The sequence below is a fragment of the Stegodyphus dumicola genome, chromosome 12 (assembly GCF_044657685.1).
Source record: "Stegodyphus dumicola isolate Sdum_Otavi_A_Nest chromosome 12, ASM4465768v1".
NCBI classification, from domain to species: domain Eukaryota; kingdom Metazoa; phylum Arthropoda; class Arachnida; order Araneae; family Eresidae; genus Stegodyphus; species Stegodyphus dumicola.
The window spans coordinates 78,877,728-78,894,503 of record NC_140779.1 but is presented as its reverse complement, the minus strand read 5'-3'; the positions used below and the strand labels follow the sequence as shown (position 1 = coordinate 78,894,503).

At 30.8% G+C, this 16,776-nt stretch overlaps 2 protein-coding genes across 9 annotated transcripts in view; one reads left to right on the top strand and one right to left on the bottom strand.

Moving 5' to 3' along the window:
• LOC118194537 (calcyclin-binding protein) overlaps positions 1–7,862 on the top strand; it is a 40,392-nt gene extending 32,530 nt beyond the window's left edge. For both annotated transcript variants that reach the window (XM_035365677.2, XM_035365675.2), the window contains exons 5-6: positions 2,175–2,269; positions 7,383–7,862. In XM_035365677.2, coding sequence (XP_035221568.1) covers positions 2,175–2,269; positions 7,383–7,536 — 249 coding nt within the window. In that variant the 3' untranslated portion in view covers positions 7,537–7,862. The remainder of the gene's footprint in view (positions 1–2,174; positions 2,270–7,382) is intronic.
• A 1,658-nt stretch (positions 7,863–9,520) lies between these two features.
• Positions 9,521–16,776, bottom strand: part of LOC118194536 (membrane progestin receptor gamma-like) — a 67,610-nt gene continuing 60,354 nt past the window's right edge. For 6 of the 7 annotated variants that reach the window (XM_085806617.1, XM_085806619.1, XM_085806618.1 and 3 more), the window contains one exon: positions 10,040–16,335. In XM_085806617.1, coding sequence (XP_085662743.1) covers positions 15,312–16,335 — 1,024 coding nt within the window. In that variant the 3' untranslated portion in view covers positions 10,040–15,311. Of the gene's footprint in view, positions 16,336–16,776 lie in introns of all 7 variants that reach the window. The other variant, XR_015038238.1, reaches the window with a different exon arrangement.

The window sequence follows — 16,776 nt, the reverse complement described above, 5'->3', positions numbered from 1 at the left end:
ATTTAGTGATTGGTACAGAAACAAGACTATATTTAAAAAATGCCAAGTTGAATGAAAGTGAAGTGAAATCATTTTTCAATTCTGTGCGAGCTTTTTTTGTAACTGCATGTTCATATATAATTGATAAATTTCCACTGAGTGATCCATTTCTAAAACATGCTGAAGTTGCTGACATCAACTTGAGAACTGAAGTCTCATTTTCATCTGTTCTATACTTGATGAATACTTTTCCATCCATTATTGATGAAAAATGTCTTAATCAAGTAGAAATTGAATTTTCCATGTATCAAGTAGATGATTTGAAAGAAATTGTAGATTTGTGTATTGATATAGCATGGGGAGAAATTGCCAAATTAAAAAATATGAATGGGTGTATTAAATACAAAGCATTGCCTTCTGTAATGCTTGCTTTTTTAATAATACCTCATTCAAATGCAGCTTGCGAAAGAATTTTTTCTATTGTTAAAAAAAATCAGACGGAATTTCAACCAAATTTAGGTCTTAAAACTCTTGAAGCAGTTTTGATTGAAAAAATAAATATGCAGGCAAATGAAGAACTGTGTTATAAAAAAACATTCTCAAAATCAGAACTCAAGCTTGCTAAGCATGCTACATATAAATCTTTGCATTCATAAATTATGCGTATTTTGTTTAATACTTATATGTATCATTCTTGGTTATTTAAATTTTATTTCCCTGTAGAAATCATATCCAGAATAAAGATATGATTTATAGCTTCTGATTTTTTCTATGATTAGTAGTGATTTGAAGTACTTTTTATTAGTGAATGCTTGAGGAGTTAAAAGGAAATTTCTAATTAAATGTGCATATAATTTACAAGGTATATTTTTAATTATTCAGTTTTATATGTATATGGATTTTAAATGTAATAAAATTGATTACAATTAATTATTAATTTAAAATTAATGAATGGTTAATTACAACATACGCTACGCGCACATTTTCAAAGTTGTAAAAATGTCGTTCGCGCGTTGACTACTGACAAGGTTTGCTGAAGGTTGGAGTCTATGTAAATGTAATTACAAATAATTAAAACATTAAAATAAAGAAGCAGTTTTGCATGTTTTCTTTTGTATATGGAATATCAGCAGCTGATAATTTGTAGTGAAAATAAAACATTGGTATTAGATTTTTTTGTAGGGTACTTAAATTGGTATTCATGCTATACAGGAAGAAGGTATTAAACATATTATTTTAAGCTAAATAAAGAACTTAAATTTAGATCCATGAAGAAAATGACACTAAGGTTGTTAAGAATGAAAAAAAAAAATTTGATTGTCAGTTTAGTGGGAATTCTTGATTCAGTAATTACAGGACTTGATTACTGAACAAGAAGTATGCCTATCTATAAACTTAAGAAGAAAGTATTAGCACAAAAAAAATAAAAGCAAAATAGATATTTTTTGTTGTTGTTGTTGTTGTTAATTGTGATTCCTTCAAGGTTGTGAATGCTTCATTATTTCAACAATGGTTTTAGATTTTTTATTTTTGCAATTTCTACATTTTATCCTACTAGACTTAAACTGATGATCTAAAAATTTGGAAAATTCCCAAATCCAGAAGTCCGGGTCTCAGTACTGTACTTCGTTAAACAGTAAAGGAAGCCCCGGTGTTGGTATGTCTACTTGTCAACTTAAAACTAGATTTAAACTGATTAGCTAGAAACCCAGAAATGTCCAAAATTTGGAATAGCTGAAGTTCTGAAAATTCCAAATCTTGGGCTTTGTACTGTACTCATATATCATGGTTTAATTTAAAAGTTAAATACTTGTGTGTGGACCAGCTGCAAAATTAAGTCGCACATTTAGTAATCCTGCCCATACAGAGATACAAATGATTAAGTAGACTAAACTTTTATAAATTAAATATTTATTATTTTGAGCCTTTGTTCTCTAAAATGAGCAGTAAACATTTTATGGGCTTAAGTTTTTGCTGGCACGTAAAATTATTTTGTGCATGACTGACACAAATACCAAAAGTCATTTATGAAACTATATGGTATATTTCTTTTTATGTGTATTGTGATTTGAAAGATGTAATTAACATTGTTTTTAAAGCTGAGACAGTTTTATATGTGTATTTTCCAGCATACATTTTTTAAATTATTTCTTTATTATGAGTAAATAAATTATATGCAACATTAATACTTACAGGTAAAGACAGATATGGTTGTGTTGTATTTAAAAAAAAAATCTTCAGACAATTGGACATATGTTACTGAATCTGAGAAGAAATCAAAAGAACATAAGTAAGTCTCTTTTGGAGAATAGTGTATGTTTAAATTTCGTTCTACATGGTTTTTTAACCTATCATCACATTTAACATAGTATTGTGATAATTTGGCATGGACAAACTTACATTGATGTTTCAGCAATCCAAAGATGTGTTATAATTTTAAATATTCAATATGCAAAATGGGAAGGTTTGGTCAGTGCCATCATTGGCAACAGTAGTCCAATAAATATTTGCATTTCTGTTGTAGCCTTACTCTAATATACACCATGTTATATTAAACGTATGCTTAATATTGTTAACCTTCCATGTGTTCATCTTTCAGCATGTTATGGATTTATATCCTTCATGATTTGTTACTAAATGAATGTAAGTGGAACATCTATTGTATCTTTTTATTTAGAAGCAACAACTGTGTCTCTAAAACAGCAACTGCATATTCAAACAGCTTTCCATTTTGTAACACAATTTCAGCAGAGTTAAAAAATTGCTCATGAAAAACATAGGTCTTATTTTTCTTTAAAAAGAATTTAATACTTTCCTAAAATTGGTATTTGAATTTCTGATCTAACAGATAGAAAATACATATTAATATTTCTAAAACTGATACTTTAAAGACCTGATTCTGAGATTGGTTATTGTGTCTAATCTGAATTTTGATTATTTTTTCCTACAGTCAAGGAATGTCAGTATAGTTTTTACCTCCCGCCAACCTATATAGTAGGTAAGGGCAGGCTGTAGTGTTTTCAGTCCAGAAATTAGGGTCCCCATAGTATGTTTTTACTATTTTTACAATGATGTCTGTCTGTGTGTATATTTGTGTGTCATTATTTTTAAGTTTACAACAAGTTTTATTTGAAACTTCTAAAAAAAATTTTTCCCCTGTAGTTAAGCTTTTTTCATTCATGTAGAATTCATTAGATTTTGGATAAAATTGGACAACTGGAAGTGGTACATTTTAGGAAGCTTATAACAGTCTTTAATGGGCAACCAAAAGTGGTACTTTTCTTAACCCTCTCAGTGTTACGGCATGAAAATTTCTGCTAGATCTGATTTCAATTTGGACATATGTCAGGGTTGCCACACTACCAGAAAAACCGGAAAAAGTCAGGGAATTAAAATATTTAAGTCAAAATTTGGAAAAGTCGGGGAATGTCATACGGCGATCTCCCGAAAAGAGAGTTTTGCGCCAATGTTGGAAGCGATGGCTTTGGTGGCGAATTATGTATCTGATGATCGTAATTAGGGCAGCTAGTATGGAGCCAGTTTTCGTAGCTCAAGTCAGATTGTCTTTTAGAAAGGCAAAGCAAGTTTCCAGTAACCTCAAGAATCCTATGGCTAGCATGTGCAGGTTATATTGAACTAAAGAAAATACCTTCCCATTCTCGTATACAACAAAATCGGTTTAATCCTAATATGCCATGGAGGCTAGAATTGCCCCCATGTACTCTTCTAATGCAAGAATGTCTACGTAAAAAAAAAAAAGGTTCCATAGACATAATGTAAATCAGTTTGCTAGAGTGCCGCTAGAAAATGGAGGGAAAAACTCACCAAGCGATTTGGCGACAGAACCTGACTGCGAGAATTCAAAATTTTCAAAAATGTACAAAGGCCGTATCAAACACTAGGATTTTACTGCAAAATCTTTTAAACTTTTTTTCATTTTGCAGTAAAATAAAAAATAAAATATTAAATAGATTTCTTTCTTTCGTTTAGCCGCGAAATGTCTGCAAAAAAACTCATTTTTTAATCCAGATTGGGCAAATTCTAATCTCAATCTTCAGTGGAGAAAACAACAACTATTATAGCTATAATAAGTCACATGCAATTGACAAATTTTTGTGTTTTTCAAGTAGTACCAGGCCCACCAGCAGCCGAGCAGCAAAGTTGCTGAACGCTGGTTCCGAGGTTCGAATCCCGCAAATGGGCTGGCTGCATGGGTTTTCCCCACATGTAATGTGTATACGAGCCAGTTTCCCTTAGAAATCCCTCTCCTTAGACAGATAGCCCTCAAGGCTTTGTCGTAATTAAATAACCTAACCTAAATCAAGTGGTACCATAATTAATGTACCTCTCAGCGCAGCCAACGCGCACTATGCGGATAAACTGGAATTTTCTCAAAGCACACCTGGAAAAGTCAGGGAATTTCATTCTCTTCTTCAAGTGGCAACCCTGGTATGTTGGAAGAAAAGGAATCGAGGTACAAAGTGAGAAAGTAGTCTTTGAATTAAAATCAAGAAAATACCACTTATTCATGACATTTTGAGGAACTTTGAAATTTCAGGGCCAAACCTGTAATACTCGAAGGGTAGCCCAAACCAGTTTTTAATATAACAGAACTGTATTAAAATATACACAGAAGTGATAATAAAGTGAAGTGATAAACACAGAAGTGATAATTTACTTGAATAACAGATTTACGTAAAAGGAAATATTAGTAAATAATCCAAAATATGTCAAATTAGGTACAGTCAAAAGTCGTTAATTCGGACACCCATAATCCGGACCTCAAAGCTAAAAACTTTCTGCGCAAGCGCCGCGTTGACACATGCGCATAAAACCTTTTACGTCTGTGCATATGCGTGTGCACAAGTGCAGAATACGTTTTTGCGTGCGCATTTTATGTATAACGGACAGTATAAGCTAAAATTTTCTATTTCAGTTAATTTTGATGATTGCGTTGTTCCTTAATTTTCGAATTGGATCCAGCTTATTATTTTTTGCAGACTGTAAGAGCAATACTATAAAGTAAACTTGAACTTTCGATTATGTCAAATAGAATTTCCGATTCTGGAGCTCCCAAAGGATCGTACAAAACGAAAATATGTTTCGATGTCCATCAAACAAAAAGTGGAATTGCTGCAAAAAATGGATAAAGACATGAAGAATGTGACAGAGAGGTTAGTGAAAACGAAAAAATTTCGATTGACAAGTTAGTCGGTATTCTCGGCACAGCAATTAACGGGACTTGAACAGCAGAATTTTGTAACTGAACAAGAAATTATGTCTTTATAGAATTAAAGAGAAAGTATTATCACATAAAACGAAGCAACTTAACTTACATTGAAAGAAATGCTTAATAAAGTAAGCAAATAAATATTAAGCTTTTGTTTTGTAAATTTTGATACCCTTTATATCATAATTGTTCTTTATTTCATAAATTACGGTTTCATATTTTTAATTTTAGAATTTCTGCATGCCATCTTACGAGATTTAAACTGATGATCTATAATCCGGAATCGCCGAAGTCCCGACGAGTCCGGATTAACGACTTTTGACTGTATTTTATTTTAAGGTACTTTGTGCAAGCATATCTAAGCATTAGCCATCTTTATTTATAATACTATATGTATGTGCATTAGGATAGAAGTTGGAAAGATTCAAAGGAGTTGGGTTTGTTTTATAAAATTTGTATTTTTGGCATTTGAACATCCTATGGAACACTGTGTTTGTGAAATTTGTAAAGAAATATCATTAAGTACAAGGTATCTGAAATGGAACTATCACACTACCAGATTAAAACCATCATTGACTTCTAGTTCTGTTGCAAAAGGTCAGCTTCATAATATCGCCAAAATATGTTCACAGCTTTTAGGTACTAATGTATCATATGACGTTCAAGAAGCAGAACGCTCTGGCTGTCCTGTGAAAACTTGTGGAAGATCAGTATGCAACCACTCGAGATCTTGCAAAGGAGTTAGACGTTAGTGCCATGCCCATTAGTCACGCTATGCAATGCATAAGCTTGGCATACAAGTTCAATTACTGGGTGCTGCATAAACTGACTCAAGCCAATAAAAACAGACGTGTTGGGCCTGCACTAATCTGCTTGAATATCAACATAAGGAGAAAATTCTGGACCGGATCGTCACTTGTGATGAAAAGTGAATTTATTTCAACAACATTTGTGTCCGTCATCAGCTTCCCAAAGTGCAATTTGACTAACAAGAAGATTATCCTTTGTATCTGGTCAGATTGATATGGTATTTATCCATAAAGAGTATCTGGAAAAGGGTTAAAACCCTTGACAGTAAGATGTACTGTGAGATGCTAGTCCGTGTTGACGCTATCAAGGGAAACATCGAACTCCAGCGGAAAAGGTAATGTTCTATCAAGATGATGCGAAACCACGTGTCTGCATTCACTGGCTGGAAAATCTGTACGGACTTGAATGGGATCTTTTGCTATGTTCACCGTATAGCCCCAGCATTGCTCCTTCGGACTTGTACCTCTTTTTACGCGTGCAGCTACGTCTTGCCGGTGCTGTCTTCTATTCTGCACAGGACATGCAAAATGAGGTTGATCTGTTTTTGGATTCGTGGCCACCAACTTTCTGGTCCCAAAGGCTTTGAAAAGCTATTAAAATGTTCATAGACCAAAATATAGATTTGGGTGGTGATTACTACCACTGAAGGCACTGATTTCATGTTTTTCCTCCACTAACTTTATTAAAAATGTTTTTTGGTGGAAAACTTTTGCTACGATCAGATATTTGCTTTCAAGTTGTTGAATGCAGTTTGGCCTTAAGTTTTATGTTTTCATGTATTTAAAATTTTCTTCAGTAAACAAAATATATGCACACAGAGTAACAATACAATATACAGATGTAGCATGCATTAATAATTCAATTATAGTGTATGCTGTTAGTCCATTATATCAAGAATAATACAGTTTTGCCTTACAAAATTTTTCTGAAAAAAAATTAGTTCATCATAAGTTTGTAATTGAGGAGAGGATACAATATTTTCACAATTTGATGCGAGTTGTTGTTTTCATAACAGAGGCAAAGAAAAAGTTTATTTGGCTATTGTAATAAAAACAGTTTATATGAAATAAATGTTTTTTCCCCCATAATGTAAACTTTTATGAAGGTAAGTATTGTTACTACTTACCTTTGCAATAAATTTTTAAAAAATAGCTAGATTTTAAGAAAAATGCATTTTTGAAGTTCTGCTAGAACATTTTGTCTAAATTTCATCAGAAATATTTTCTGTGCTGTGTAATTGTCAAAGCTATTTAATCAAAGTGTTTTCAAGAATATCTGTGTGTGGTAGTTTTTTTTATAAATGATGTTTGAATTTAAAAGTAAGGTCAGATTTTTTGTTACTTACCCATGAATTATTTTACAGAGCTCCAAAATATAATAAAGATGAAGATCCTAGCCAGAGTTTAATGAATCTGATGAAGCAGATGTATGAAGATGGTGATGATGACATGAAAAGGACCATTGCTAAAGCTTGGACTGAAGCTAGAGATAAAAAATCCCCTGATGAAATATTGTAACGAATAAGGAAGGTGGAATGTGTATATGATGTTTATAACTGATTCATACAGTAGTTAAAGCTATTAAAATATTTGTCAATGTTTGTGTTAAGTAAATCATGCTTAGTTAAAGCATTTTTACATCTGATTCATATCTTGCTAAATTTAAGGTGTACATATTGTTTTTGATTTTTCAATATTTCTTTCATCAACCAATATTTATATTTTCTCTGAATATTTAGCTTTATATGAAACAGGTCAATTGCTTCAGAGAAACTAAATACCTTCAGTTGTAAATTCTCATATGCTATTGTCAAAATTTAATAAAAATTAGTATTTTAACTGTACACTTATTTTGGACTTCCTTTATATAATCTAAGCATCATTCATATTGTAAAATGAGTATTTAATGGCCGTAACAAAATAGGATAAAATAAAAGTGAATTAACAAACTTAATGTATGAAATTTTGCATATTAAAAGATGTAATATCAACTTGCTTTAATGTATATTAAATAAAAGCGAACAAAAACTGTTTCAGCAAATGTTTATAATATGAAAGTTAGTTGCTTTTTGTGCTGATTAATATTTTCATATAACTTACACTACACCAAAAACTAACCTAGATTACAAGCATACTTGTTTGTCCCTTGTATCCTGGAAGGGTGTTTTGTACACAGACAAATTTACTGCCTTGTTATTTATGTAGAAGATTTTTACCTTTTCCCTACTACCATTTTCAAAAATTCAATAACTAGATCTAACAAAAGTTTAATTTAAAATAAATTTAGTTATAATAATGTGTTTCCAATATAGTAGTAATCAAAAAAATATGGAAAGATTTCTAAGCTTGCAAAATTTACTGATATAAAAATTCAGGTGACTATATTTATAAAGTTATATGTGAATTATGTTGTAGGGATACCCTTTGGAAAATTATGCATATGAAGGGTGGCAAGGTTTCGTGTCAAATAAGAAATCTACAAATTTAAAAAATTTTCAAGTATGATAAACAGTTTTGAATAAAATATGATTAGTTAATGAAATTTTATTTATCAAACGATGTATCAAACTAATATTTGCACATTGGTTTCAAAGGTGTTCAATACATTTAGATATTCTTGTGACTAATATATGACATACGATAGTGAATCAAACTGACCTTAAAAATGATGTTGCATAGTGCAGGAATTCCGTTTATTCTAAAAGGCCCTTTGTCGAGAAATTAATCCACATGTGCAGCAATTCCATGGACCAACGTTATTTGAGCAACTGCTCACTGTTATATGTCTGTTTATAGTTAATGAATCTGATTATTTTAAACTATAATTCAGTACTAACAGGTAATTAAAAAATTCTTTCATTAAAGTGTATATAATTAAGGTGAAAATATATAGGGCTATTCAAATTTTTTTTTACCACATACAATTTTAAGATTTGGATAACTTTTAATTTTTCGAAACAAAAAATGGTGTTCTAATGGTTTTCTAAGCATTAAAAAAAAAAAAAAAAAAATGTCCTCGGTGTTTCTGATTTTCCCCTTTATTGTAATATCACGAAATGAATGTTAAGAAACCTTGTTCAATAATTTCATTCAGTTGAAGGCATATGTGTGCATTTCTATGATAACATAAGCAAGTAAGACTTCTAGAAAGAAAGCTCCAAGCTGTACAATTATTGCAATTATCAGTAAACTGTCTTACCAAGAATTATGCAAAAAAATAACAGTTCAGAGTTTTTATGCATAACCAATGCGAAGACCAGTAGACATGCATCACTTAAAATTATTTGACTCATTAATTCAAATATACCTGCAGTCCAATATAAGTATGCATGTGTCAGGGTTGTTTGGCAAATTCCAATATTGTGCAACTGTAGCCTATATTAATCTTTTCTGCCGTCTTGGTCAATGCTGTGTGTTCAGAAAACTTTCGCAACAACAAAGGAATTGCAGATTTCCCCCTCCCCCCACAATTAGTGTGTGGTGCATGTTATACTATACAAAATTCTTTAACCAATATTTTTTTTATTTACAATATGGAGCTAAATATAAATGATTGTATAGCTTTCAATTTCATTTCATAAACAAATATTGCTTACTATATAACATGAGTTACATGCAGTGTATGGCAACAGTTTGGCCTTTTATAGCAGTGTTAAACAGAGTTCAGATACCTGTAGATACACCTAGAAATTTATATCATATTGAATACTGGATAATTTTTGTCAAGTTCAACAAGATGACAAGTTTTTCAAAATGATGTGAATACAGGTTAGTTTCCCATAAAAAGCTCTTTCTCCATAGGTTGAAAGACTGAATGTTTAATTCTTAATAAATCATATACTTAATATCTGTTTTATCTGAAATTTCTATAAAAAAGCTATATAAAAAATTCAATGAATATGTATGTTTTCAGATATGTCACTGTTTTTTATGCTAAAGGCATTCATTTATGAATTAGTTTATTTCAAAATAACTTCCTACAACAGATGTTTCACACTCACTGCAAATATAAACGACTAAATAACAGTTTAAAAAGTATTTTCATTTATTGTGCGAAAATTCACAAGTCAAAAAAACTAGAACACACAAAATTTTTAAAAGGTATAATTAGAAATAAACTTGGTACTGAATTTGCCATTTAATTTTAATACAGCCTAATGGTTGAAATTTTATAACAAAAATTTTCTTTCTCCTGAAATGTTTCTGTTTTCAACTTGTGCTTTATCACAAATTAAACAACAATACTTAACATTTCACTTTGGAAATGAACAAATTACCCGTTTGGAAACTTATGAAGAACATACATGAGCAACTTTATCATTTGTATTTATCAACTCGTATTAAAAATTGCCTGATAAGAGGATAAAACTTTGCTGCAGATTATAAAAATTAAAAGTCAGACAAAAAATAATCCTAGTTATATAGAATTATTCCAATATAAAAATATGCAAGAACTTAGCATTTTATTTTGTATGCTAAATTAAATGTTTATGGCTAATGTTTTAGTTAAATTTCAGGAAACTAGATTTATAATCTGTAGTTTTGTTGAGGAGTTCAATAACTAGTAACACTTAATATTTTTGTAATATGTGTATACATTTCACAAATGCATCATATTTCTGTTTTAAACCCATAATGCAAACAACAATGAAAATTTCCAGCGTATAAATTTGTACAAAAGGTTTAGCTGCATATATCTTTATAAAGTATGTTTCAACAGAAATCAAAATTTAAAATGTATAAAAGAACAAAAAAACAATTATTTACATGTATTCGTTCACTCCATATGAACTGCACTACATACAAAAAAATAGATACATTTGAAGTAATATAGGAATATTAAAATACATTAATCATTTCAAGCTACTTAACAGGAAGATTAAATATAATGGCAGTAAAGAATGGGAGGAAAGTGATGTATTTACAATATATATATCAAATAACATTTTAAAAAATAGGCAAAATTCAACCTTAGTATGTCATTGATTTTTATGTACAACTTAATACAAAATCATGATATCGAGGAAATGCTCGTAAGACTCGATGCTGTCGAAATTAAAACTTTCTTTTTATCAAAATGCATTTATATTTGAGCAATGAAAGCTATTTTTTGTTTAAATACTGAATTGTGTATTCTAACATAACACATTTACTACTTAGTCAAATACATCTTCAATTAAGTAATTAAAATGGTAAATTTAATACTACTTTTTTAATTTGATCTAGAAAATGAGTTGCACACTAAAAGTAAATATAGGGGAATGCCAAATTTTAAAAATTTATAATTTCTATAGTCACTGGGTTAGATCCATAAAAAATAATAATTTATAAAATATAATAAGATTGAATTCATGAAGCTTCTGAAGAAAGCAATCATAGTCACCGGTGTAAATTCATAAAGTATAAAATTTACAAAGCATTCAACAACAAATTTTAACACAAAATGAAACATTTGTAGCTACCTTTACTTTAGGCTCTCTCTTTTAAAAACAAAAATTCAACATTAAAAGTTTTAATCAACTAATACAAAAGTAAAAAACCATTCAATTAAATAGTCTCGTAAAAATATGCACTAGAAAATACAGAGAGATCCAAAAGTAAAAATTTAGTAACTAAAAAAGTGTAGAAAGTAATATAATGCAGATTTCGAAGGGAAAAAAATTGGGGGGATGAAACATTTTATTGCCAGAATAGTTGCATTTTTTTACTTGAAATCATTGTCTAACATTATTGGTCATATTGAAAGGAGTGGCAAGATTAGCTTCATATGTTGTTTGCCAGCCATCGTATTAAAACATTCGTAATCCCAGCTGCATTGTAGATTGTGCTGTGCCACTGTACAAACTTCTGACACCACTGAAGCAAAACCCGTCAGTGAAAAATATAATTATTCTGGTAATAAAATCTTTCATTATTAAAAAAAAAATCTCTTATTTCCATGAAAGCCACATCAAGCTAATGTCTATACTTTTCAAAATCATTGAATTTTTAGTTTTACTTTTGGATCACACATATATATTTTTAACATTTAATACAAGTTAAAAATAGACTTACAGTTGTGACTAACAGATATGCTTTTATGGCACAAATCTGGACATGCAGTCAGTAAAGAACTGCAAATCTTACTCTAAAAACTTCCCAAATATCAATGTATTCTATAAAAAATAGTCATATATAAAACTTAAAAAGTCACTAATTTCAAGCAACATGTTACAAAAATTTATACAACATGTTTTATTAGTAAGACCAGATAAATTTTAATAAAAAAATATTCTCATTCTATCAGTGGCATAGCTAGGGAAGGGCAAGGGGGTAATCTGTCCCAGAGTGCAGTATCCAGGGGGTGCCAAATTGATGTTACAAAGTTTTAGAATGAAATATTTCCCATTCTCGGCAAACAAGAGGAAGCGCAAAATCTTCAGCTATTCCCTGGTGCTGAAAACCTAGCTGTGGCTCTGCATTCTATACCAACAATAGCATTCAAAATTTAACGTAGTATTAAGAATAATACTATTAAATGGTTATATTATTTGGTAAAGATGAAATAAAAAGAAATTTCATATATAAGAAATACAGTGGAACCTCAGATGGTAAATAAAAAACGTCTTGGTCGATGAACTATAGGAATACTGAAGTCAACAACAAATGATTTTCAAAAGTTTTTCCAGGTAAGCCTCTGACGCAGAATTAACATTCAGATACTTATAGTAAATATCATTTTTACATGTTCCATTGCTTAACTGTTATTAGCAAAGCATTACAGTAGGTTACTTACAGAACCATAAATTCAGGCTGTATGAAATTACGCCCAGATTGTGTTGTAGAGAAAAACCTTGAGACTAAGGATTTTTTTATTTTATTTAGTTATTTACGATTTGTGTTTCTAGACAAAATCATGAAACTGGAAATTGACAACGGAGATGTTGAGTTACTAGAGGAGCATAAAATGAGCTTGACTAAAAAAAATGGAAAACTTCAGAAAGAGCAACAGTGGAGGAATTGTCTATAGAAGATGATCCTAGTACTTGATACTTCAAAAGCACAAAATGGAGCGAGGTACAATGTTTCTAATAACAATATTACCCTCATACAGCAGCAGCAAACTTCAGCATAAACATTTCCAAGGATAAAGCCATGATTCATTTTTGAAATTTTAAAATGTAAACAACAATTCACACTGGACAAATTGAGTAAAAGAGATGATTAATGAACTTCAAGCAGAACTTGAACACTAAGAGACAAAGAAAATATTAAAAATGCCCTACAAAAACAGTTACTAGATGTTTTTATGGAAGGGCACTCCTCATTCAAATAAAAACATCTCTACATCATCACATTCCACCTTCTTTTGTAAAAATATGGGTAGTAACATTAAATTGAATCTGTGCTTGACTATTTAGCATTTTGATGTTATATTTTTTTTTTTTTTTCTCTCTCATTTTTATGTTATGAACTTATCCCCAAAGTACTTTTTGTAAAGTTTAAATATTTCAAATGATTAATGGCCTTCTGGAATGAATTACATTTGTAACCTGAGGTTTGACTGTATTGAAGTATATTTTTTTAAATATCTGAATGTCTGCTTGGAAAAAATCATAAAATTATTATTTATTATCCTGTCAGCCATCAAAATGTTACCAAACATCATGATTTAGTGCCAGTTATGAATAAGCACGACATCACAGTACACTCGTAATACCTTTCTTTTGATGTAACCCTGATTGATTCTCGATAAGCCACCTTCATATACATTGACTGTTACTGTGGTATTTCGTTCTTATATTTTCAAAAAAAAAAGATTCAGATTTAGAATATGCCTTTTCCAGAACAACACGCAGTCGATTATTTTTAGTTATGGGATTGTACCAGCAAAAAAAAGTGTATTAATGGACATGATATAGTCAGATGAATATGGCCAATGAAACAAAAAGATACTTGAACAATTACCTGTGGGAAGTTGTTGCTGCTAATCCTCATTTGTCTAACCAAGGAGCGTAAGCTATGCCTGCCGTTTGCAACAGCCTTGACAGGTGACAGTGTGGTTTAGCTCAGTTCTGCCACCAATTTTGATGGAGGGCACCTCAGGGTGACAGGTCCGAGGGTCTCTCACCCCTCTTCCCATACCACAAACTTCTCAAAAGGACTTTCAGCTTACCGCATATTTAGAGTGCCGCACGGACTCTAAACATTTACAAATATCCATGCCTTCTTCGGTACAGCAGTCAGTGATGCTAACCATTATACCGGTTGGGCAGCACCTGTGAGAAATTTGTACTCAGTGTTTCTATACAGATCTTCTGGTAAAATCAGAACACCTCACAAAATAACAGAAACTGATGAAAGCCTTTTCACATTACAGCAAAAACGAAGCAGATCGAGTTCTAATTATTTTTTTAAATAAACAGCCATCAGCTCTTTCAGAATTCCACAGAAACATCTAGTGCAGCTTTGGTGGGATCTACGCTAACTTTCATGGTTTGATAGTATCCAACTTTCATGGCTGACAGGCTATGTAAATATCTAGAATTAATTAAGACTAATGAACACAAGATCTATATTGTGTGGCATGTGAAAGGGGCTTTATTTTATAATTCTTTAATAGTTACATAAAAAATTTAATATTGAAAGTATGAAATGTTAAAATAATACGTAGATAATTTAATCATTTCAAAAGTTAAAATCAGGTACATTATTTACAAATAAATGACAAAGTTAAAAAATTTGCTTATAACAATAATACCAATTTGTATATATAATCCTAAAATAATAAGTTTGCAAGACAACGGTCAAACGAATGCCACAGTTTTCATTTTAATTAGTACAGAAATATCAAAATAGCCTTTCCTTCTTTAAGAAAATATGGTACTTTCATATCAGAAACACTTGTGTTATATAGCTTTTGAGTAGAATGCATACCCAGTCAAAACAATTCTTGAAGAAACAACACATGTTGATTTGCATTGTAAAAACATTACAAAATAATGCTTTTTAACGAATTATTGTACATTTTAAATATGATTAATTTTTTTAATTAGTTTTATGATATGCTCATTGCTTAGAATTGTCCATCAAATCTGCTTGCTGATACAAAGCACAGTTGTTGGCTATTTGATGAATATGAAATAAATCTAGCAAATGAATATGAAATTGTTAGTACTCAAATTTAAAAAATGGCCAGTCTTTAATAAGTCTATAATTCTGAGGTAGAGTAACTATCTGGCTCTTTATAATTCAAGTCAGCACAAAATGCCATTTTTTTAGACCTTAAAGTAATTTTAAATCAACGATTCATATCACTTTTCTCTTTTAGGATCTTCTCTGTTATTTTCATAATGTCTAGCCCAAAGTATAAAAATTATAATTGTCACAAATATGCTAAAAAACACTAATAAAAATATATGAACAGACCAATATTCAGGCAGTGGGTATTTATTTTCCATTATTTCCCTCCTGTTCTTCATATCAATGATTGCTGCGTTCATTTGATGATGAGTTGCTAATATACCTGAAATGTGAAGTAACTGGTGACTGTTACCTAGAAAATCAAATTTCCCAGGTGCAAGGCGCTCAGGAAGATGAGATGCATAGAAAAATCCAATGCAAAATGAGAAGAAAAACTGAAGGTTGTAGTGTTCAGCTGCTGCTGGATTTAGGTCTGAACTGCAATTAAGTCTGTAAATAACTGGGATGCTATCCCAAAGCCATGGTAAAGCAAATGCCCCCAAGCGGAAAATCTTGATCCAGCATAAACTTGTCAAAAATCGAGAAAAGCAAGCAGATACGGAACATGTAATTGTTAAAAACACCAAAATTTCTAAATAAAAATTTCCAAAAATAGTTCCTTGAAGCTCTTCAGGGAAGGCATATGCTTTAATCAATAGTCCTGCTCCATAACCATATAAACTGAGACCACCATAATCTAGAAAAAACCAGACATGACGGGCCATATCAGAGGTGCTACAGAAGGTATGCGCTAAAGCACTGATAAGTGGATAAAGGCTTATTGTAAACATGTACCCAACCAAAGGCCAGTAGTAAGAATCTGTAATAACTTTAAGAACATCCCAGAACATAAGGAACTGATACACAAAATAAAATGTTGGAATGAAATGAGTCCAAAAGTTCAATGTTTCATTTGTGGCAACAAAAACACTCAGTGCACAGTCTTTGACAGAACTGGAAGGCGATCGATAACCTGTTAAAATTGCAACTTCTCGCAGATGTGGTGGTATTTCATCTTCTTTATACAAAGATATATCTGGTGGTGTAGGTAATATATGAGTCATTTTTCTTTTGTATGTATGGAATAAGAAAAAGCTGAAATTAAAGCAATATCACATGAGAAAATTAATACACTATTAAAAATATACTCTTAGGAGATGAAAAATACGGTTTGTTTTAAATGTAATCTTTATTCAAAGAAATAGAAATTAAATGGCTGAAAATGACACTCTACCCATGAGAAAAACTACTACAAATACACAAACACATTTGTCAAACAATTTGTAAATATTAAGCTTTTAGGATCAATCTTTTCATTTTAGCCAAAAATAATAGCAATAATTATAAAAGTTCAGAAGGGAGATTTAAATATCAATTGTATATAAATCATTTTTAAAAATCAAATACAATATAGCCAAGATATCCTTTAAAAATAACACTTCATTAAAATGCCTGATTGTTATGAACTTTGCAGGTGCAAATTAAAACCACTTCTATCACATTACCTTTAAAATGCTTTTCTTCCACAAAGTATAT